Source organism: Callorhinus ursinus, unplaced genomic scaffold, assembly GCF_003265705.2.
Source record: "Callorhinus ursinus isolate GAN/ISIS: 27379988/994484 unplaced genomic scaffold, GSC_fseal_2.0 scaffold4, whole genome shotgun sequence".
Lineage (NCBI taxonomy): Eukaryota > Metazoa > Chordata > Mammalia > Carnivora > Otariidae > Callorhinus > Callorhinus ursinus.
The window spans coordinates 157,138,422-157,161,209 of NW_027397066.1; the positions used below are offsets into that span (position 1 = coordinate 157,138,422).

At 35.9% G+C, this 22,788-nt stretch overlaps 1 protein-coding gene across 1 annotated transcript in view; it reads right to left on the reverse strand.

The window, feature by feature from the left end:
* ADAM7 (ADAM metallopeptidase domain 7) overlaps positions 1–22,788 on the reverse strand; it is a 95,838-nt gene that overhangs the window by 31,821 nt on the left and 41,229 nt on the right. Inside the window, exons 4-9 of the mRNA XM_073891244.1 lie at positions 19,837–19,915; positions 18,217–18,293; positions 16,850–17,042; positions 14,644–14,697; positions 11,559–11,630; positions 276–445 (exon numbers count right to left, since the gene is read on the reverse strand). Of these exons, the coding sequence (XP_073747345.1) occupies positions 276–445; positions 11,559–11,630; positions 14,644–14,697; positions 16,850–17,042; positions 18,217–18,293; positions 19,837–19,915 (645 nt within the window). The remainder of the gene's footprint in view (positions 1–275; positions 446–11,558; positions 11,631–14,643; positions 14,698–16,849; positions 17,043–18,216; positions 18,294–19,836; positions 19,916–22,788) is intronic.

Consider the following 22,788-nt stretch of genomic DNA (forward strand, 5'->3'; position numbering starts at 1 on the left):
AAAAGTACATTACTTATCTGATGACATTTTCAACCCTGACCAGAAATGTAAATATATCATATGTTTGCTTTCTAGTATTAATCAATATTAGAAAGAAAGATTATTAAAAATTTCATTTGGAAATTTTATGTATAGCTAGACATAACATTTTGTCACTGTGTATTATGCAAAAGTCAACTGTTTTAAAAAGTATTTTGTTGCTGTTCATTTGTTTTGTTTTCTTTTCTTTTTTATAATCCACCTAAAATATGCAGGAAAATAGAGCACTTACATACCTGAGTAATAGAACATGATCAAAATTATTCCTTTTTTTCAGGATTATTTCTTGCCAAGTTGAAAAATGCAATAAGGTATTTTCTATATTTGAATCTATGTCTATTTTATCTCCATTTGTCCACATTTCAAGGCCAACCAATGTCACATGAATGTCCAAGGTTTTATAAATCTGTCAAAGGAGAAATAAATTTTCATAGAGTCAAGTTACAGAAGGATTCTTCATCATTACTATATTCCTCTACAATAAAATAAAGTAATTTTAACATGTGAGGTACATAAACAAAAAGTGTAGGCCTTATTTTACAAATGGTTATATTGAAACAGAATGTAGTATAAATTGCCCAGAATACTGGGTGAATTGCCATGACCAACAAAAAAACAACGAAAAAAAAAAAAAGACCTGATTACCTTTGAATATGATAAACCTTACAGACACTGGACTCAAGATGTGTCTAGCATAAATAATTTAGTAAAGCTCTGAGATTATAACTGACCTGAAGATGTGAATTTACTAATAGTGGCACACAGAGGGATGACTGTTCTTTATTTATTTCTCTATTTAAGTCATTAGTTGGTTCTATGGCAGAATAGAATGTTGATAATGGTTTTCAAAAACCAAAAACCAGCTTAGCTGCCATATTTTGTTTGATTTTTTGGAACTACTTTGTTGTCTGAGAAATCTTTTTGGAGATAGTTCAAAACAGGCACCAACAGCTATAGCTCATAAGCCTTTTTACCTCATTCCCATTTGCTTTTGTAAACACTAACTTGGTAGACACTTTGATGCCAGCACAAAAGAAGACAGAGTTGAAGCAAATATTATACGAGGATTTTTGAGACATAAGCCTGAGAACTAGGCTTCCTTTAAACAATCATGAAGTTAGACTTTTAGTCAAATCATGATCTCAAATCCATACTGGAGCCTGTAATGTCCATTCCTTTTGACCCTGACCTTATTGTGGAATAAACCTTATGAGTCAGGTCCCACAGAACAAGAATTTTTTTTTTAACCTGGTCTCATTGGAGTCTCTATAATTCATGGGTAGGCTTTAGGTTCATAAAACTGGAGAAAGTACAAATGGAAACAATAGTTATCATTTGTCATTCTATGAAGGCATTCTCTTCTAGCGAGAACATAGCCTATAAAATAAAACCATGCTGCATCTATAGAATGCTTGGATGGGTTTGGATATACATATTTGGGAGATTGTGAAGAGTTGATTCACTCTTCATAGTAGAGAAAAAAACTGTGAAATTTCTGAGATAAAGGGGTTAAAGGCATTATGAAAATAAATGAGAGAGGATGAAGTAAAATAATGAGTATGGGCACTGTGGAGGATAAAGGATCAGTATGACTTCCCAATCTAAACTGAAAATCTTTAGTAAAAGTTCAGTAATATGCACCAGTTTTGTATTTATGTTTACTTTGGTGATGGGAACCCAGAGAAAGACTGAGTCTTATATTTGTATCAGTGTTAGGGTAGTGATAAAGACAATTGCGAAATATAAGAAACAGGACAAGAGGAGCTTGAGCTGAGAGGCAGAGGAGCAAAGCAGATCACCCTCAGAGCAAAGCCAGTACCAGGCATGAGCCCTTCCATGCTACACACAGGCAGGGGGATTAATTCCACACAAAGCCAAGAGTAGCTCCTGGCCCTTTCTGATTGAAGACTGGGAAATTGAGAGTAGCCCAGGCAAGAGAACTGAGACACAGCCCCACCCACTATGGGGAGAGTCTTCTGGTTCCATCTGACCAGAAGAGCTAGTGACATTCCTGAAAGCTGTGTGAACCAATGATGGCTTGAGCCAAGAGGTGGGTGGATAGAGCTGATTACTCTCAGAAAAAAGCCAATTGATTTTTGAGTTTATGTTATGCTATTTTACTTTCACAGAAGACCTACATTAAAATCTGTTTTCACTGAACAAAAGAAATCTGAAGGGGATTTTTGCTTTTATGAGAAAGGGCAAAAAGCAAAACTAATGCTCAAAGTTTGTTTTGTGGTGAGCCATTGTAGAGGCAGCACACACCTCAGGTAGGTGGCACTGCTGAGCTCTTTCTCCAGGGACCACACTCAGAATCTCAGCATCAAGCCACCATAGCTTTGAAATATGTCTGTGAGCATCAGTGCTTTATCTCAATTTATTTTGTGCATTGATTAGCAAGATGTGTCCTAAGGTACCAGAAAAGCCTAAGAGAAGTTGTTTTTTAGCTCAAAAACATTCCCATATAAATTAATAGTAATTGCTTCTTAGCTTTATGCTATTTTGGCCTATGAAAGATTTAACAGGAATAATCTACTCTCAGATAGTGGGAGAAACCAATACCAGGTGTAAAGACTTCCTGAGCTACACACAGGCAGGAGGATTAATTTTTAGCCAAGGCTGAGGGTAGCTTCTGGCACCTTCTAACTGGAGAGCTTTTTTGGGAAATTGAGAGTTGCCTGGAGTAGCCACCCAGGCAAGGGAGATGAGACATACCCCACCCCCTGTGAAGAGTGCCTTTTTGTCCCATCTGACTGAAGGTTGGTAAGACACCTGAAAACTGTGCAGCCCAGAAAACTCAAGAAAGGCACAAGAGAAAAGCAGACATAGCCCACAGTCTGCAGAGCAAAGCCAGTGGTGTTGTTTGGCTGGGGACCTTGCGGGGCATTTCAGCTTAAGACAAGACAACAAAGATATATTCCAGTTTTAGAGCTGCTTCTCCCACTGCATGAGGGCAGGGAATCTAATTCATAATCCTGCTCATCACTGAATATAGTCTTCAGTCTGCCTAACCAGGCAGCCTAACCAGAGCACATGGGAAGCTGTGTAGCCCATTCAACAGCATTATATACAAATGACGCTTGGACAGAGAGCACAGCCCTTGAATTCCTCTGTAGAACAAAACTGGTGCCCTTGTCTGATCAGGGAACTCCATGCATATTATGGCCTGCCTTGGGCCCCCCAACAATGAGCTGTATAGTCACATGGCTTTGTCCAGGGAAGCTAATTTATAGTCCCATCTATTATTGAATATAATACCCAGTCCCAACCATCTAGTAAGCCTGACCAAAAAATTCAGGCAACTGAGGAGTCCATCCTGCATCCTCACTTAGCAGGGGAACCAAGCCTGCAGGGCTATACAACTGTTCTTAGCCTGCATCTCCATCCTCAGAGCTTAAACAGTTGTCTCATCCAAAAATAGACCATAGTAGCAAGCCCAGTCTTCCCAAAGACATTATCTGCAAACACACACAGAAACCCAAACTGAGCTGACTGATAAAGAACTGTCTCTGCCAAAGAAAATCTATACATCTGGAAGAGGCTCCCTGTTACCTGAATGTGCAGATACCAATATAAGGAATCAAAGATCGTGAAAAATTGGGTAAATCTGACTCCACCAAAAGAAACTGATAAAGCTCCAATGACTGACCATAAAGAAACAGAGATCTATAAACTGTCAGGGACACAATTTTGAATACTCCTCTAAGGAAGTTTAGTGGACTACAAGAAGACACACACAGACAACTAAATAAAATTAGGAAAATAATGCATGAACAAAATGAGAAGTTTGACTATGTGGAAGAAAGAATTAGACAGTAGACATTACCCAGTGAAAGGTGCAAAATGAAAAAAAGAATGAAAAAGAGTGAAGAAAATCTACTGGAATTATGAGACACAATATAGAGATTCCATGAGAATTCTAGAAGGAGAAGAGAAAAAGAAAGGGATAAAAAGTATATTTAAAACAATAATGGCTGAAAACTTCCTGAACCTGGGGAGAGAAATAGACATCTAGATCCATGAAGCCTGAAAGACAAATAGATTAAACCAAATAGAGCTACATTAAGATACATTATAATTAAATCATCAAAAGTCAAAGATGAAAGAATTTTAAGAGCAACAGAAAAAAGAGAGGTATTACATATAAGGGAGCTCCCATATGACTATGGACAGATTTCTCAACAGAAAATTTTAAGGCAAGGAGATAATGTAGTATCAAAGAAACTGTCAACCAAGAATACAATGGCTGGTAAAGGTGTCCTTCAGAAATGGAGGAGAGATAAAGACTTTCTTGAACAACCAAAAGTTGAGGAAGGGAGTTCATTACCACCAGACCTGCCTTAGAAGAAATGCTAAAGGGAGTTCTTTGAGTAGACGTAAAAAATGCTTGTTAATATCATAAAAAACACAAAATGATAACATAAATCTCACTTGTAATGGTAAATATATAGTCATCATTAGATTCTGCAATTTGGTAATGATGGTGTATAACTCACAACTCTAATTTAAAAGTCAAAAAAATGAACATAGCAAAAAAACCCATAAATACAATAGGTACAATGTTATTAGTTACAAAATATTAAAAAATGTAAATTGTAACAGCAATAATGTAAAAGGTAAGGAGGATAAAAAGAAGTGTAAAGTATATGAATTTTATTAAAGTTAAATTGTTATCAGTTTAAATTAGGATCTGATAAGTTTGATATTTTATGTAAACCTCATGATAACCTCAAGGGAAAATTTTCTGGTAATTAGATGAAAGAATACAATAAAGAAGCCAAAGCATACCAATACCAAAGACACCAAAATACAAAAACGAACAGTAGGATAAGAAATAGGGAACAATGGATCTACAAAGTAACCAGAAAACAATTCACAAAATGGCAAGAGTAAGTCTTTACTTATCAATAATTACTTTAAATATGGGCAAATTAAATTCTCCAATCAAAAGACATAGGGTGGCTGAAGGGATTAAAAAAGCAAAATCCAACAATATACAACATACAAAAGACACGTTAGCCCTAACGACACACATAGACTGAAAGTGAAGGGATGGAAAAAGACATTTCAAGCAAATGATAGCCTCCCCCAAAAGCAAAGGTAATCATACATATATCAAAGTAGATTTTAAACTAAAAATGGTAAAAAGAGACAAAGGCCATTACATAATGATAAAAGAGTCAACACTTCAAGAAGACATAGCTGTAAATATTTATGTGCTCAATATTGGAAAACCTAAATATACAAAGCAAAAACTAAGAGAATCAAAAGGAAAAATTAAAAAAAAAAACTTAATGCTCTACACTGGACAATGGATAGATCGTCCAGATAGAGAATCAATAAGTAAACAGTGCATCTGAACAATACCCTAGTCCTAAAGGACCTAACAGATGTATACGGAACATTGTATCCAATAATACCAGAATACATATTCTTATACGTACATAGAATTTTTTTTAGAGTAGGCCATATGTTAACATTTAAAACAAGTGTAAGCAAATTCAAAAATCATGAAAAATCATACCAAGTATCTTTTCTGAAAATAATGGCATGGAACTAGAAACCAATAACAAGAGGAAAACTGGAAAATTCATGAACACATGGAAACTAAACAACACTCTCTTGAACAATCAATGGATCAAAGAAGAAATTAAAGGGGAAATAAAAGACCTTAAGACAAATGAAAATGAAAACATTTTGGGATGAAGAACTTATGGGATGCAGGAAAACTGTTCTAAGAGAAAAGAAAGTTCGTTATCATAATTGCCTACATTAAGAAGTAAGAAAGATCCTAGATGAACAACCTAACTCTATACCTTGAGGAACTATATCTACAACAACAACAACAGAGCCCAAACTTAGCCAAAGAAAGGAAATAATAAAAATTATAGGAGAAATACATGAAGTAGAGAAGAGAAAAACATTGGAAAAGATTAACCAAATTAAGAGTTGGTTCTTTAAAAAGATGAAGAAAATGGACACACCCTAGCTAAGACTAAGAAAAAAGATAAAGGACTAAAATCAACAAAATTATAAATGAAAAAAGAGGCATTACAATGGACACCACAGAAATTCAAAGGATAAGAGGCTGCTACGAACACCTATATGACAAAACCTGATGCCTAGAAGAAATGCAAAAATTCTTGGAATTAAACTACTTACCAAGATCAAATCAAGTAGTAACTCTGAATAGACCAATTACTAGTAAGGAGATTGTATCAGTGATCAACAATATCCTCAATATCCTAATGAAGAAAAGTCCAGGACCAGATAGCTTTACTGGTGAATTATACCAAACATTTAAATAATTAATGTCAATCATTCTCAAACTTTTCCAAAAAACTCAACGAGGAGGAAACACTCCCAATCTCATTTTACAAGGCCAGCATTACCCTGACACCAAAGCCAGAAAATGATATTAGTAGAAAAGAATACTGCAGGCTAATACCCTTGATGAGTATAAATGAAAAATTCTCCATAAAATACTACCAAACTGATTTCAGCAGCAGGTTAAAAGAATCATTCACATGATCTAGTGGAATTAATCCCTGGGATGTGAGGCTCATTCAGCATAAGCAAACCAATGAATGTGACACATTACATTAATAGAATGAAAGCAATGAATCATAAGAATCATATCTCAAATTGACAAAATTCATTTCATTTGTTATGAAAAAAACTCTTAACAAATTAGGCATAGAAAGAACATATCTCAACATAATCAAGGCCAGTTACGACAAATCCACAGCTAACATCATGGTGAAAGGTTGAAAACTTTTCCTCTAAGATTAAGAACAGGGGCATCCAACTCTTGATTTTGGCTCAGGTCATGATCTCAGGGTTGATATCAAGCCCTGTGTTGGGCTCTGTACTGGGCATCGAGCCTGCTTAAGATTCTCTTCCTCTCTCTCTCTGCCCACTTCCCAGCTTGCATGTATTCAATCTCTCTCTCTAAAAAAAAAAAAAAAAGAAAAAGAAAAAAAAGAACACGAGTGTCCACTGTTACCACCCCTCCCTATTCCACATAGTACTGGAACTCCTAGCTAGAACAATCAGACAAGAAAAAGAAATTAAAGGTATCAGAATTGGTAAGGAACCAGTAAAATTGCCTCTATTTGCAGCCATGATTTTAAATATAGAAAATCCTAAAGACAACCAACAATTGTTAGATCTAATCAATGAATTCAGTAAAGTCAGAGGATGTAAAATTAACATGCAAACATGCATTTCTGTACAATAACAAAGAAAATTTTGAAAAAGAAATAAAGAGATTGATCCCATATACATGAACATCAAAAACAATAAAATATTAAGGAATAAATTTAACTAAGGAGGTGAAAGATATCTATGCTAAAAATGATAAGTTGATAAGAGAAATCGAAGACATAAATAAATGCAAAGCTGTCCTGTGTTCATAGATTGGAAGAATTAATATTGTTAAAATATCAATACTACTGAAAGCCATTTATTTTATTTTTTGAAAGCCATTTATATATTCAATGCAATCCTTATCAAGATTCTAATGACATTTTTTACAGAAGTAGAAAAAGCACTCCTAAAGCTTATATGGAACCACAAAACACCTCAAATAGTCAAAGAAATCCTGATAAAGACAAAGAAAGCGGGAGCATCACACTTCCTGATCTTAAGTTATACTTATATAAATCTAAAGTCATCAAAAGAGTATGGTACTGGCATATAAAGAGACAAATAGTTCAATGGAACAGAATCCAGAGCCCAGAAATAAACTCAAGCATATACAGTCAACTAATATCTTTTAAAAATTCACTTATTTATTTTAGAGAGAGAGAGAGAGTGTGTGAGTGGGGGGAGGGGAGAAGGAGAGGGGAAGTAGACTCCCCGCTGAATGTGGAGCCCCATGTGGGGCTCAGTCCCATGACCCTGAAATCATGACCTGAGCTGAAGCCAAGAGTCAGAAGCTCAACTGATTGAGCCACCCAGGTGCCCCTTACAGTCAACTAATATTTGACTAGGAACTCAAGAATACTCAATAGAAAGCATAGTCTCTTCAATAAATGGCACTGTGTCAATTGTGTATTCACAATGAATGAAACTGGACCCCTAACTTATACGACTCACAAAAATTAACTCAAAATGGATTAAAGACTTAAATTGAGTTTTACCATGAAAATCCTAGAAGAAAATATAGCAGTAAAGCTCCTTGACATGGGCCTTGGTAATGATTGTTTGGATATGATGCCTAAAGCACAAGCAATAAAATAAGAAGCAGTCCAGTGGGACTGCATCAAACTAAAAGGCTTCTGCACAGCAAAAGAAACCAGTAAAAAGGTGAAAAGACAACTTATGGAATGGGAAAATATATTTACAAGCCATATATCTGATAAGGGGTTGCTATCTGGCACACATAAACAACTCATTAATTCATAAAAACAAATATCTAATTCAAAAATGGGCAAAGTAACTGAATAGACATTTCTTCAAAAAAGATACATGAAAGGCCAACAAGTGCATGAAAAGATTTTCAACATCACTAGTCATTGGGATAATGTGAATTAAAATCACAATGAGATATCACCTCATGCTTGTTAGAATGGCCATCACCAAAAAGACAAGAGACAACAAACGCTGCTATGGATGTAGAGAAAAGTGAATGTTTGTGCACTGTTGGTGGGATTGTAAACTGGTATAGCCACTATGTGGAAAACAGTATGGAAGATCCTCAAAAATTTAAAAAATAACTATTATATGATCCAGCAATTCCACTTCTGGGAACATATCAAAGGAAACAAAAAGCACTAATTCAAAAAGATATCTGCACTCCTATGTTTATATAAGCATTATTATATACTAAAAACATGAAAACAGTCTAGGTGTCCATTAATGGATGAATGGAAGAAGTTATAGTAGATACATACAGTGGAATATTTTTCGGCCATAAAAAATCAAGGCTATCCTACCATTTTTGATAATATAGATTACCCTAGAGGGTATTACCCCAAGTGAAATAAGGCAGACAGAGAAAGACAAACACTATATGATCTCACTTACATACGGAATTTTTAAAAAACAAAAAAAATTCATAGGAAAAGTTATTAGACTTGTGGTTACCACAGGTGGGGTGTAGAGAGAGGGGAAATTGGAGGAAGGGGGTGAAAAGGTACAAACTTCCAGTGATAAGATAAATAAGTACTAGAGACGTATGACTGCCCCTAACACTGCCGCATGGATAGGAAAGTTTTTAAAAGAGTAGACACTTCGCGTTCTCAACGCAAGAAGTTTTTTTTCCTTTATTCTTTCGGGTTTTTCTTTTCGTTGTATCTATTTGAGAAGATAGATGTTAGCTGAACCTACTGTGGTAATCATTTCACAATTTATGTAAATCAAACCATTATGCTGTATGTCATCTACTATACAGCAGTGTATGTCCATTATTTCTCAATAAAACTGGAAAAAATGCCTAAAAACCTTGATAGGAGAAAAGATGGTTACAAAACCTGAAAGAATTATTGGAAAAATAGGATTAGACCCAAGTCATGAATAAACTTACAAAAACCCTTATCAACCAATCAGTCAATAAAAAGAAACAGGAGAAAATGGAGATGACTATGAGATATAACCATTCCATTCCACATTGTTCCTACCCTTTAGAATAATATGGGGAGGACTTTTAATTTCCATAGACATAGATTTAAAATTCGGAGAAATTTTATTTCTGGCTAAGATGTATAAAGTTGGAAAGAATGTCACTTCTACCCTGACAAAAAGAAAAAGCCAGAGAATTTAAAGTCATATATCAGACCATTAGTTAGTTGAGGTAACAAGGCAAATAGTAGCTTGAAATCTAAGGAAAGAGTTCCTCCTGTGGGGAGAGATGGTACTAGAGCATCTCCCAGTGGCGGAGCATGATAAAAAGAGATGCTGAGCACCATATGAGACATAAGAATTCACAAGACATTTGTAAGGAATTGCTAAAGGGTAAGTGTGGGATAAAATGAGCGTATAGGACCTTCTGAAATACACAGACATAAGGAATTTCACACCTACTCTCAGAATCTTCTCCATGAGTCTCCTCTAGATGTGCATTAAACCATGCAGGTCAGAGTGGGAGACTAGAGAGACCCTCCCTTTGTGGTATAGGCCTGAAGGACAGGAAAAACTGTTGCTTTGGGAACATCTTTAAACCTACCAGACTCTTGTTCTCCAGAGACACAAAAGCACTAAGCTTCTGCCAATATTTTTTTTCTGTTCTAATCTTATTATTACTTCTTCCCTTGTGCTAACTATGGGCTTAGTTTGTTCTTCTTTTTGTAGTTCCTTAAGGTATGACGTTAGCTGTTTATTTGCTATTTTCTTTTTAATTGATGTATGTATGCATTTACAACTACAAACTCTCCTCCTGGAACTGCTTTTGCTGCATCTCATAAGTTTTGATATGTTTTGTTTCCATTTTTGTTAGTATCAAGATATTTTTTTGATTTTACCTTTCATTTATTCTTTGATCCATTTGTTGTTCAGGAATGTGTTCTTTAATTTCCACATATTTATAAATTTTCCAGTAATCTTGCTGTCATTGTACTTGATATCATTTCCATCTTTCTGAATTTGTTGAGGTTTGCTTTGTGGCCTGCTATATAATATACTATGAAATATTCCATCTGCTCTTGAGAAGAAATGGTGTATTCTGTTGCTCTTGGATGTAATATTCTGTATATACCTGTTGGCTTCATTTGGTCTATACTGTTGTTCAAAACCACTGTTTATTGGTTATCTGTCTGGGTGACATATCAATTGTTGACTGGGGCATTTTTTTTATGCTCCCAGAACTCAAGTGAAAACTGATTGTTGCTGAAAGAAAGGGAAAAAACAAAAAAACAAAAAAAACTTCTGCCCCTGGAGGAGAGGCAGGAAGCTGTCCTAAGGCCAGAGCATTCAATGTCTCCTACCAATGAAGGAAGAACACAGTGAGAATAATCTACCCAAAGACCCATGGATGTCAGAGCGTTCCTAAGACAGGATAGATCAGGGCAACAAAACACTCTGGGTCCCATAACTAGGCTAGCAATCACAGAGTAACAAACAAGAACAGATTACTACTGAAGAAGAGATAAGAATGTGAGTGGAGACCATTGATCATTGGCTTTGATAAAGGCCTGAGGTTGAGGGCGAAGCAGAAATAAGCTCTCCAACAATGCTAAATTATGGAACAGTGATTTTAAATGTATTAGTGGATTTGATTTATGCACAGTGCATATTCAAGTCTTTATACAGTGCTTTATAAATTTTGTGATTAGTAACCAATCTTTGAAACCTCCTGAAATATTAAATGTCATTTATTTAGAAAACCAAAGCCTCAGTGCTGTGGTTCATTTATTGGTGTGAATTTTTCATTGGATTTTGGCTAAATAATACACATGGTGAATTTTTGTATTTTGGGCTATCTCAATATTGAGATTACCACAAAATCCAACACCTATCTATCTTAAAAGGTTTCTTCTATTTTGCACTTTTAGCTTGATTCAAACTGTATTAGATCTTACCATGTTGACAAAATTGACCATTCCCCAAATTCTGTTCCTCAGTTTAGTGTGAGGATGATTATTCCTTTGATACTGGAAATAAAACATCAGATCACATTCATTAATAATAGGAGATGAATAAAAACTCAACAAAATACTTCACTCACTATGAGATATTTCAAGGGGGGAGGAACTTATTGGCATTCTTTCTGGTCAGCTAAAAATCTGGGCAAATTATACAGAATTATATTTTTGATATCAAATAACTAGATATAGCAATTTCTAAGGACATGCTTCAGCTTAGCACTACTTTAAGGTTTTCTTCATAACCTTATCCCCTTTTCACATTACAATATATTACAGTACATTGATTTAGTAAATGAACTAAAAAGTGTTCTTTAGAGTCCATATTTATCATGCTGATGAAACAAAACTTATTAAAGCTCCACAAAAACCATTATATTGCAAAAAAAGCAGACACTTTGTCAGCCCTTCTATGTTCATGGTTGTCACAAACTAAGGAATGTAATCAAGGACCACCCTAAAGCCAGAGATGTGATGGAGAAGGACAGGAAATTGTAGCTCCCCCTTCTCTCCAGAGAAAGGCTGAGAAGACAAAGTGGACTTTCCTGCTCCAGCCTATTCTGTCTTTTTTCCCCTTTTAACAAATGGATTTTCCATTTGTGCCATCAGGACCTTGGTTCTTAGCATGATCAATTTAGACCTGATAAAATATACCTTATAAAAATAACAGCAGTATCCTGTAGGGATAAATGCCAAATGATCAAGCTTGTTTCATAATAAAAAGTAAAAGAAACATGGCTTTTCTGAATCCTGCAAGTATCCTCCAGTTACTTGCTCCATTGCTCTCCTGTTATCTCATATATCCAAATACCTCAAAGATAATAACATTAGACTCTCTTCACTTCTCATTTCCCATTCATTCCTCAATCTACTAATCATCGGTTTAACCACCTCTATTTCATTAAAACTATTCTTGACAGGAACATAAATGTCCTCCTAGTTATCCAATCTGCTGAACACTTTTTCCTCATCTTCCTGGTCACCTTTAATATTGAACATTTTGTCTTTTAAGAAATTTCTTATCACTTTGGTTGCTAATACCCTATCACTCCTAGTGTTTTATTGTACAGAGGTTTCTTTTTTTCCACTATCCCCTTAAATTCTGGATGGCAAATATAGTTTCACACCAGGATTCTTGGTGATCAATTGGTAGTGCTTGCCTAAAATACACAGTTGAGAAAGATCCTGAGCCTATCTTAGAGATCACAGGGATAGGGTACTTTAACAATCAGTGATATCCACCCATGGGGGTATGGGAAAGAAAGGGGTATGTGGTCTTTGCATTCCATTGACAAGTCTTTATTATATGGCTAGTCTTTCCCAGTATATAGACAATTGTGTTCTGCTTATTCTTTCAACTTGTTATGTCTGGGTGTATACATCCATATCCTTACTCTACTTAGCTGCTTAAAATTCATCATACTGTCTTCAAAATATGTCAGTACCTTGAAATATTTTCCCAAAGTTGCTTTTGTTTTCTATTCCATCTTACCAGAATACACGAACTCTACATTGTTCTTGCTGTTGCCCTTTATACTCAGCTAACATATACATGTATGCATGCGTGTATATATAATATAAATATATATATCCAGTACTCAGAATCTAGTATGTTAGACACTCATTAACTATTTGTTAAGTGAAAATAGATGATTTACTATAAGAACTTCTCAAAAAACACCCCTTAAATATTTAAAGACAATATTAAAGTGGCATATGTGAGAGCTATGCATGTAAAAGTCCAGTTTAATGCCCCTAAAATAATATCAAGCAAACCTTTACCTGGTATCTGGGATAAATATTAAATTTAATACATCATTTTTACTTCTTTCTAATAAATTATTATAAAGAAAGCTTATTTTAGCACTCTTTTAAAAGTTAGTTAACATGTTCTCATACACATGTTAATATAAGCCTATCTGATGCCTAAATTTTACCAATTACCTTTTTAAAAAAATTGACAACTGAAGTTTCTCCTTTTTTAAAAAAATGCAACAATGTGTGTCTTTCTTTTAAATTGACATAGATCTCATTTATTTTGTCTTATTAGGATGGCTAAAATTTTCAGTTAATCTGTCAAAAGAAAATTTATTGACTGAAAATAAATGTATCTTATTCTCACTTTTGGAGAAAAAAACTCCAACATTCCTACTGGAGGGGAACTAAAAGAACCTTACTCTCCCTGTAACTCTGTTATTTCTTGTTGCATATCTTTTCCTACTTTATTGTTAGGTGTATAATCTGAAATATGAGTGGATAATTTTCAGTTCTTGGAGAACTTATTCTACTTCCCATTACTGTTGGTTGATTCTTCCTCATGTGATTAGTTTTATCTTGGATTATGAAAATGTCTTTATAGGGCATTTTTGACTTGAGCTTTAACAGTTTATCAAGTTTTCAGTTTTTATGTTGTAAGCTTTGCTTGGCATTTCTGTATCTAAAGAAAAATATATCATGCTCCACATCATTGCATGACATAAGTTTAGGATTTCTGCTTTCTCAGGTATAATATGTTCCCTGCCCATTGTTACAGACAGACAGAACATTCCCTTTCTCTTTGCAGTTTCAATGGAGAGAGATTCTCCAGTTCTCTTTTCAGAGACAGGGCAGCTCTTTATGGCTCTGGGCATTATGCAATATGTTCTATATATTACATGTCACCAAGCCTTTGAATTTTACTTACTACTTTGACAGAGGTTCTCTTCTCATTTTTAGGAATTGGAGATTTCTTGTGTTTTTTTTTTTTTCTGAGCTAAACTATAGTTTGTGCACATATTTTCAATTTTGTATACATTGTTCATCATTTCCATATATTCATAATAGGGATGAGAATTCTATTTTGGCTTAGTCTGCTATACTGCCAAAGGACCTTATCATCTCATATAAATCTGTTTGGGGAAGCTAAAAACAACATTAAACCCAAATGGACTTCTTATTAATATACTTTTTCCCCTCTTTTTTAGGATCACAACTATAGTTTTATAAGCATAAACGAAGAGCAAATGTTCTTCTGAAAACTTACCACATTATCATCAGCAACAATGAACAGTTCAACATACTTTTCTTCATGGACGTTCTGGAAATTTATGAAAAATTTAATGAAGTATGGTTAATGTTCCTCATTTTAATGTTTTAAGTTAAAATTTTCATGGTAAGAAATGTTAATATTATTGATATGGGAAGGTCAGGTACAGGAGTATAACTAATAATTCCAGGAATTTATCTAAATAAAACCCAATATATTATTAAAACATGTGCCCCTGTATATCAGATTTTAATAAACCTGAAACAATATTCAATATTTGAATATCCTTCCTTTCTTTGTTTAGTCTTTCAGGTAAAATAAGAGTTATATTTATTGCAACATTATTTACAATAGCCAAGATAAGGAAGCAATCTAAGGACCTATCAGTAGATGAAAGGATAAAGAAAATGTAGTACACACACACACACACACACACACACACACATGAATATTATGCAGCCATATAAAAGGATGGAATCTTGCCATTTGCAACATTATGAGTGGATCTAGAGGGTACTATGCTAAGTGAAATAAGTCAGAATGAGGAAGACAAATAGTATATGATTTCGCACATATGTGGAATCTAAAATTCAAAACGAATGAATAAACAAACAAAAAACAGAATCAGACCTATAAATACAGAGAACAAACTGATGGTTGCCAGAGGGAAGAGGGGGTATAGGGATGGGCAAAATGGGTGAAGGGGAGTGGGAGACCCAGGCGTCCAGTTATGGAATAAATAAGTCATGGAATAAAAGGTACAGCATAGGAAATATAGTCAACGGTATTTAGTAGCATTGTATGGTGACAGATGGTAGCTACACTTGTGGTGAGTGTAGCATGATGTATGGAGATGTTGAATCACTATGATGTATACCTGAGACTAATGTAACATTGTGTGTTATACTCTAAATAAATAAATAGAAGAGTTATAAAGAATAATGAATACATTTTTTAATGTTTAGTTTTTTTTCACTTATAAAGTAAATGCTTACTAAATAAGCTCATATAAAAAAGACTTACCAATAGTGAAGAACAAAACATAGGAATGACTGGCTAATAGGACTGACTGTACTCCTTCTATTCCTTTCCTGTCTCCCAATCTCTTACTTTGCAGTAGCCTCAATTCCAAGGAAACGTATAAAAGTTATACATTTATATTATAGATCTTTTATTTTATAAGTCACCAATTCCAGAAAATTCTGTTTTCAGCTCTCAGTGTTATGCATTGAGGTGCATGCATATTATCTGAGTATAAACCAGAGGCATATTGTACAAAGATTTAACTAAGTCATTCTGTGTGTGAACTAAGTTATTATGTATCAGTTGATTGAGTAAATCAAAAACATCTGTTAGGCACCTAGTAAGTTTCCCACACAATCCAGACCATGGATATGTGAAGAAGATGGGCACTCATGGATCTGAAAGGCTAACACCTAGTGGGGATTTGAAGTGATATGACCTAGTTGTACAGGAAAGCCTAAAACACAGAGCACCCTCATTGTGCAGTCATCCCACCAGAAATTGAAGTTGCTATTACTTACTTATCTTTAATAATTAATAATTAGAATATTTGGACTGATGAAAGGGGGATACCCTGACTTATCATAAACTCCCCCCAACTAAAAAAATGGCAGTGAAGATGAGGGAAGACATTACCTAGGAGAGTTTTCAAGACATTGCAAATTTCATTCTTTCCAACCACTTAAAGCCCTAATGCTATAAATCTGTATGTACGGTTGTAAATATTCCCTTTCCTTAAAATTGATGGGACGAATTGAGATTTACTATACGGAATGAACATTTTCTTTTTCTTTTTTTTTAAAGATTTTATTTATTTGTTAGAGAGAGAGGGAGAGCATGAGCACAAGTAAGGGAAGGGACAGAGGGAGAGGAAGAAGCAGACTCCCTGCTGAGCAGGGAGCCTGATCCGGAGCTCCATTCCAGGACTCTGGAACCATGGCCCAAGTTGAAGGCAGCTGCTTAACCAACTGAGCCACCCAGGTGCCCTGGGAATGAACAAGGTAATGGTAAAAAAAAAATGGTAAAAAATGTTTGACATTTTAGATTTCAAACAATGAAGAGTCAGACTCAGGTAGCACATGCACTTCATTAGTTGGGCTCATCTCTCTGTTTTGAAATAAAAAAGGAAATAAGAGACATTTTTCCTGGTATTAAGGTGATTTAAAAATAAAGCACTTACTTCTATTTTGAGGTCTTCCATGATTTTAATATCATCCTTTGAATCATTTGTCCTGGTAAAATTGAGTTCTGTACAAGAATAATTGGCAGCGTACTGTATCCTTGGATTATATCTGAACACCAAATGTTGTCCCTCATCTGAATATTTCACTGGTTCAATGAGGTACCTTTGGTCATATACCCTGAAGAATCCCCTACAGAAAATGGGAATGTGATGTATGTTCAAGATGTATTCCATTTTACCTCTAATTTCTCACAATTATTCTTCTGTTCCATTTTATTGACTTCGCCTATTTAAGAATGGGAACTATAAGACCAAGACCTCATGAGCATGTACTCAGGTATTCTGAGTGATAAAAAGATGAAGTGACATGTGACCTTTGAATTGGTAACTTTTTTAAACGTCAACTTTCCTCTAGATTTTCAGAAACTTGACAGGTCAATCCCTACTTTGAAGTCTCAGAGTTATAGCAAACATTTTGTGAATTTTTTATGTCCATCATGCATTACTTGTAGAGTAAATATATGATAGTAAAATAACTATTTTCTAGAAATTTTATCATTAAAGGTGTTCTTATTCTTTTTTTTAAAGATTTTATTTATTTATTTGAGAGGGAGAGAATGAGAGATAGAGAGCACGAGAGGGAAGAGGGTCAGAGGGAGAAGCAGACTCCCTGCTGAGCAGGGAGCCCGATGAGGGACTCAGTCCCGGGACTCCAGGATCATGACCTGAGCTGAAGGCAGTCGCTTAACCAACTGAGCCACCCAGGCGCCCAAAGGTGTTCTTATTCTTAAATATGTTGGGATCTACTCAAGTAAAGTACACATATATGAAGGTGGAAGTTTCTTGTTCTTCTACCTTTTACCCCACATTTCCTCCTTTACTCTTTAGCCCAAGATCTACAGAGAACTGAAATAGGCTTTACTTCTAACTTTAATTTCTAAAGACTCTAACTCCTGATTATTAAAAATGTGTGAAATGTTGTGTGGTGATTCACAGGACTAGAAGTCAGGAAGCCTGATTTTTGGATTGAATTCTATCACCAGCAAATTGGATGCTTAGAGGCAAGTCTCTGATTTCAGTGTCTCTAACATGAGAGAACAGGCTAGATGATTCCCAGCAGTCTTCTAACTCTGAATCCCTTGATTGTATACTGAAAAACTTGTCTTGCTTAGGGCTGTGCATTAGACATCTTTTTGTCAAAAATGAACGTAACAATGGCCTAGAATGGATATTCGTGGTGAAAATATACAGTAGCTTTTTCCCATTAATTTTTCTATTTATAGGGTTGTTAGAAAGATGAGAAGCAAATGTCTCTGAAAATCCATTAAGCAAACTTATAAACAAAATAGATACTTGTGCAATACCTCAGACCATTACATGTGCTAATACTGGCAGCAGAATCGAATTCATGTATGATGGATCCTTGGTAAAAACAGTGATCCTAAAATAGATGAAGAGGCAATTGATATAAGTACACATATTAATATTACATAAATATTAACTTATACATATTTTATGTTCACAATACATCAGCATTTCATTGTCACAAATTGTACACATATTCATGTATTCATTCATTGCATCCTGTCATTTGGAAAATTTTGAAACTCCTTTAGAATCCTTTTAATTGCATGATTACATTTTGTGAAGCAGTATATGGATTCTTCCCTCACGAATTTAGCAGCTCTTAGTTGATGAATCAAGCCTCAGAAATGTGACTTTTTTCCTTATAAATATTTCTCCTTTAACCCATCCTAAAATTTCTACCAAACTACCGTACTTGGGTTGTTATTACAGTTTTCCTCCGGTTTCCTATGAAATCATGCCAAGGTTTTTGATGATTGCTAAAAGTAAGTCTCACTCTCCAACCAGGTCTCCTCAAGCCCTTCTCTCCTGCTGCTGTGCTTCAGTCAAGTTGGTATCCTTGTCACTCCCTACTTGGTGCACTGCCTACAGTGGTTCTGTCAGGTAATCAATCACCTTTTCCGTTATATCCATTTGTTCAACTCCTGCCTATGTATGGCACGATCCCATGTGACCTCAGACCCTCACAGGCCAACAACCACCCCTCGCATAAAATAACGTTATTCAGTTTTCTTCCATTTCTATTTTACAAAGATTGCATAGTGACTTACATTTCATAGTTGACTCATGCCTTACATAAAGGAAATAAGTTTCAGAAAGTATACTTTTTTTTAAAGATTTATTTATTTGAGAGAGTGAGAATGAGAGAGAGAGAGAGTACATGAGAGGGGGGAGGGTTAGAGGGAGAAGCCGGCTCCTCGCTGAGCGGGGAGCCTGATGCGGGACTTGATCCTGGGATTCCAGGATCATGACCTGAGCCAAAGGCAGTTGCTTAACCAACTGAGCCACCCAGGCACCCTCAAAAAGTATACTTTTGATAAAAGAGAACAATGTCATCTTTGTTTAGAAGGCTACAGAGGGCACATTCTGGAAAGGGAAGGAAGACTGTAAAAGTAGAACCTGTATCCACTGGAATAATATTAATGATAAATGAGCAAAAATTCATTTGGAAATAGGAAAGACCTCAATGTTGGTGCATCAGAAGTCCCAGGCCAGGGAATATGACTCACATAAGGGTCAATTAGATGTAGGTTTTAAAAGTGTTTCAATGTCTTTAGGTTTTATCTGTTTAGCTTGATGACAGTCTCATCAGGGTGTCTTATACTGCTTTTGTATACTGCTTTGCCCTTCCTCCAGACTTAACACCCTTTTGGGTACATAGAAATCAGTTTAGTAAAGAAATATACATTAACAGTCATTGATTTGCTTGTTAGGCAGTAATCAGCTTCCTTTAGAGTTTGGAGGGTCATGCTTTCTATTCTAGGATAATTCAGTGACAGTACTCAATGCAAGATTCATTTCTGACATAACATTTTCTGAAGCTTCTTATAAAGCTAGATTGGGTTTCAAAATCACGAGGAAATTACAGAAAAGAGAAATAGGAAGGTTCCATAAGATACCATGGTGGAAGGATAGCTGGTGATGGCCTCTCCTCTTGTGGAGTAGTAGGTTTCACTGTAATTTGAGGCTAAGAACTCCCTGGAAAAGATGGCAGAGAGGTAGTGAGATTTACTCATTCTATAAAGTTAATGGATAAAACCAGTTATGGGGGAGAGAAGTCTCCACGCTATTCTCAAATCTTAGCAAATTCCTCTCATGCTAAAAACACATAAGCAAAACCAATCCCACTCACATGAAAAGACATTCTACCCAGATATCATGGTTTAGTAAACACTAGAAGAGACTGAAAAAGATTCTGGCAGTTTTAGCCAAGGCAGCAACTTGAGAAGAATCTACAGAAAACATTAACTAAGTAAGAATTATATATAAATATATATTGATACAAAAATATTTGACGTATATGGCATATATACATACACTACATATATCTTAACATATGTTAACCCAACAGCCATATATTTGGATAAAAGCAATATGTATTAATAATAGTAAATTTTGAAAAAGTGGAAAAGTACAAATGAAATTGTCCTGAACTCTCACCATAGACGACCATTGTTAATATTTTCATGTAATTCTTTATAGTTTTTTTCTCCACACAAGTAAATGGATGGCATTCTGAGTAATCAGTAATCAGTACTCTCCCACATTTCCTGTATCAAACCCATGGGTATCCTCAGACTGAGAACTAAGATTGTATATCTCGGAGCAAATTGGCAGAGGAGTAGGAGACCTGGATTTCGTCTGATCCCAGGAATTCAACTGGATAAGGATCAAACCATTCTGAACACCTACGAACTCAACAGGAGATTGAAGAAAAGAATAGCAACAACTCTCTGAACAGAAAAGCGACCACTTTCTGGAAGGTAGGACGTGCGGAGAAGTGAATCCAAGGCGATATCCAGGAGGATAGATGGTGGGGGAGGGGGCTTCCGCCGGCCGCTTCTGGCAAGTGATAGAGCAGCAGAGCACAACATTGGAACTTTTAGAAGTGGGCTCCGCTGAGGACGTTGCTCCAGTGGCTAAGAGGGGGGTGGAACCCTCGTGGGACAGTGTGGTCTAGGACCCTTGGGGTCACAGAAAGACCAGGGGTGCCTGAGTGTGGCAGAGCTCCCAGGTACTGGAGCGGGGAAGCCGGCTGCAAAGATGGAGCCGAGGAGTGGGCTCTCAGCTCCGGGTTGCCATAAGCCATGATCCATGGCACAGTCGGGCCACGGCTCCTCCAGCAGGGACCCAACAAGCGGCAGATCCGGGGAGACTCCCCTTCTTCCCCTGGGAGGAGCAGTGCAAGAGCGCACTGCAGAGATTGGCTGGGTTTGGAGACTCCACATGGGGATGTGAGCCAGAGAGAGAAACACTCGGTCACAGGCCAGGTGAGCACAGAGTGTGGCCAGAGACCGAGGAGACGGGAGTGACTGACTGCTTTTCTCTGGGGGCTCACTGAGGAGTGGGGCCTCGAGTTCTCGGCTCCTCTGGGGCAGAGATTGGGAGGCCACCATTTTCACTCTCGTCCTCCAAAGCTGTACAGAAAGCTTGCAGGGAACAAAAGCTCCCGAGAGCAAACCCGAGCAGATTACTTAGCCCAGACCCGGCAAGGGTGGGGTAATTCCACCTCCAGCAAAGACATTTGGGAACCATGGCAACAGGACCCTCCCCCAGAATATCAGCAAGAACAGCGTGCCAAGACCACGTTTACCGATCAATGAGAATGGCAGAACTCCAGTGCTAGGGGATTCTGCACATAAAATTCATGGCTTTTTCCCCATGAATCTTTAGTCTTTCAAAGTTAATTTTTTAACTTTCTTTTTTTTTTAATTTTTCTGTTTCCCTTTTTCAACCAACATCTTATCAATCCCTTTTTTTAAAATCATTTTAATTTTTCATTTTTAGAGTCATATTCTATCCCTTTAGTAGTTACCCTTATTTTTGGTATATATATATATATATATATATATATATATATATATATATATATAAGTTGTTCTCTCTTTAAAATTTTGGGATATAGTTTCTTCTAACAGACCAAAATATACCCTAAATCTCTAGTGAATGGTTTTGTTCTAGTCTCCTGTCTGATCACATCCTCTCCCTTTTTTTTTAAATCCTCTACTTTCTTTTTTCAACCAACTTCTTATCAATTCCTTTTATAAAATCTTTTATAATTTTCATCTTTACAGTCATATTCCATCCCTTCATTGTATTAAACCTTATTTTTGTACATATATAAGTTTTTCTTTCTTTAAAAATTTGGGAGGCACTTCCTTCTAACAGACCAAAATACGCCCAAAATCTAGTGTGTGGCACTGATCTATGCAGCAGCCTGATCATATTTGATCATATTCTGTTTTTTTCTTCTTTTGTTTTTGTTTGTTTTTATCTTTTTCTTTTTCTTTTTTCTTTCTTTCCCTTTCTTTTCCCCCGGTTTCAGGTCTTCTCTGATTTGTTTAGTGTATATTTTCTGGGGACATTGTTACCCTGTTAGCATTTTGTTCTCACACTCATCTATTCTCCTCTGGACAAAAGACGGGAAAAAAATCACCTCAACAAAAAGAACAAGAGGCAGTACCGACTGCCAGGGACCTAATCAATATGGACATTAGTAAGATGTCTGAATTAGAGTTCAGAATGATGATTTAAAAGATACTAGCTGGGCTTGAAAAAAGCATAGAAAGTATTAGAGAAACGCTTTCTGGAGAAATTAAAGAACTAAAATCTAACCAAGTCAAAATCAAAAAGGCTATTAATGACATGCAATCAAAAATAGAGGCTCTAACTTCTAGGATAAATGAGGCAGAAGAGAGAATTAGTGATATAGAAGACCAAATGATTGAAAATCAAGAAGCTGAGAAAAAGAGAAATAAACAAGTACTGGATCACGAGGGCAGAATTAGAGAGATAAGTGATACCGTAAGACAAAACAACACTAGAATAATTGGGATCCCAGAAGAAGAAAG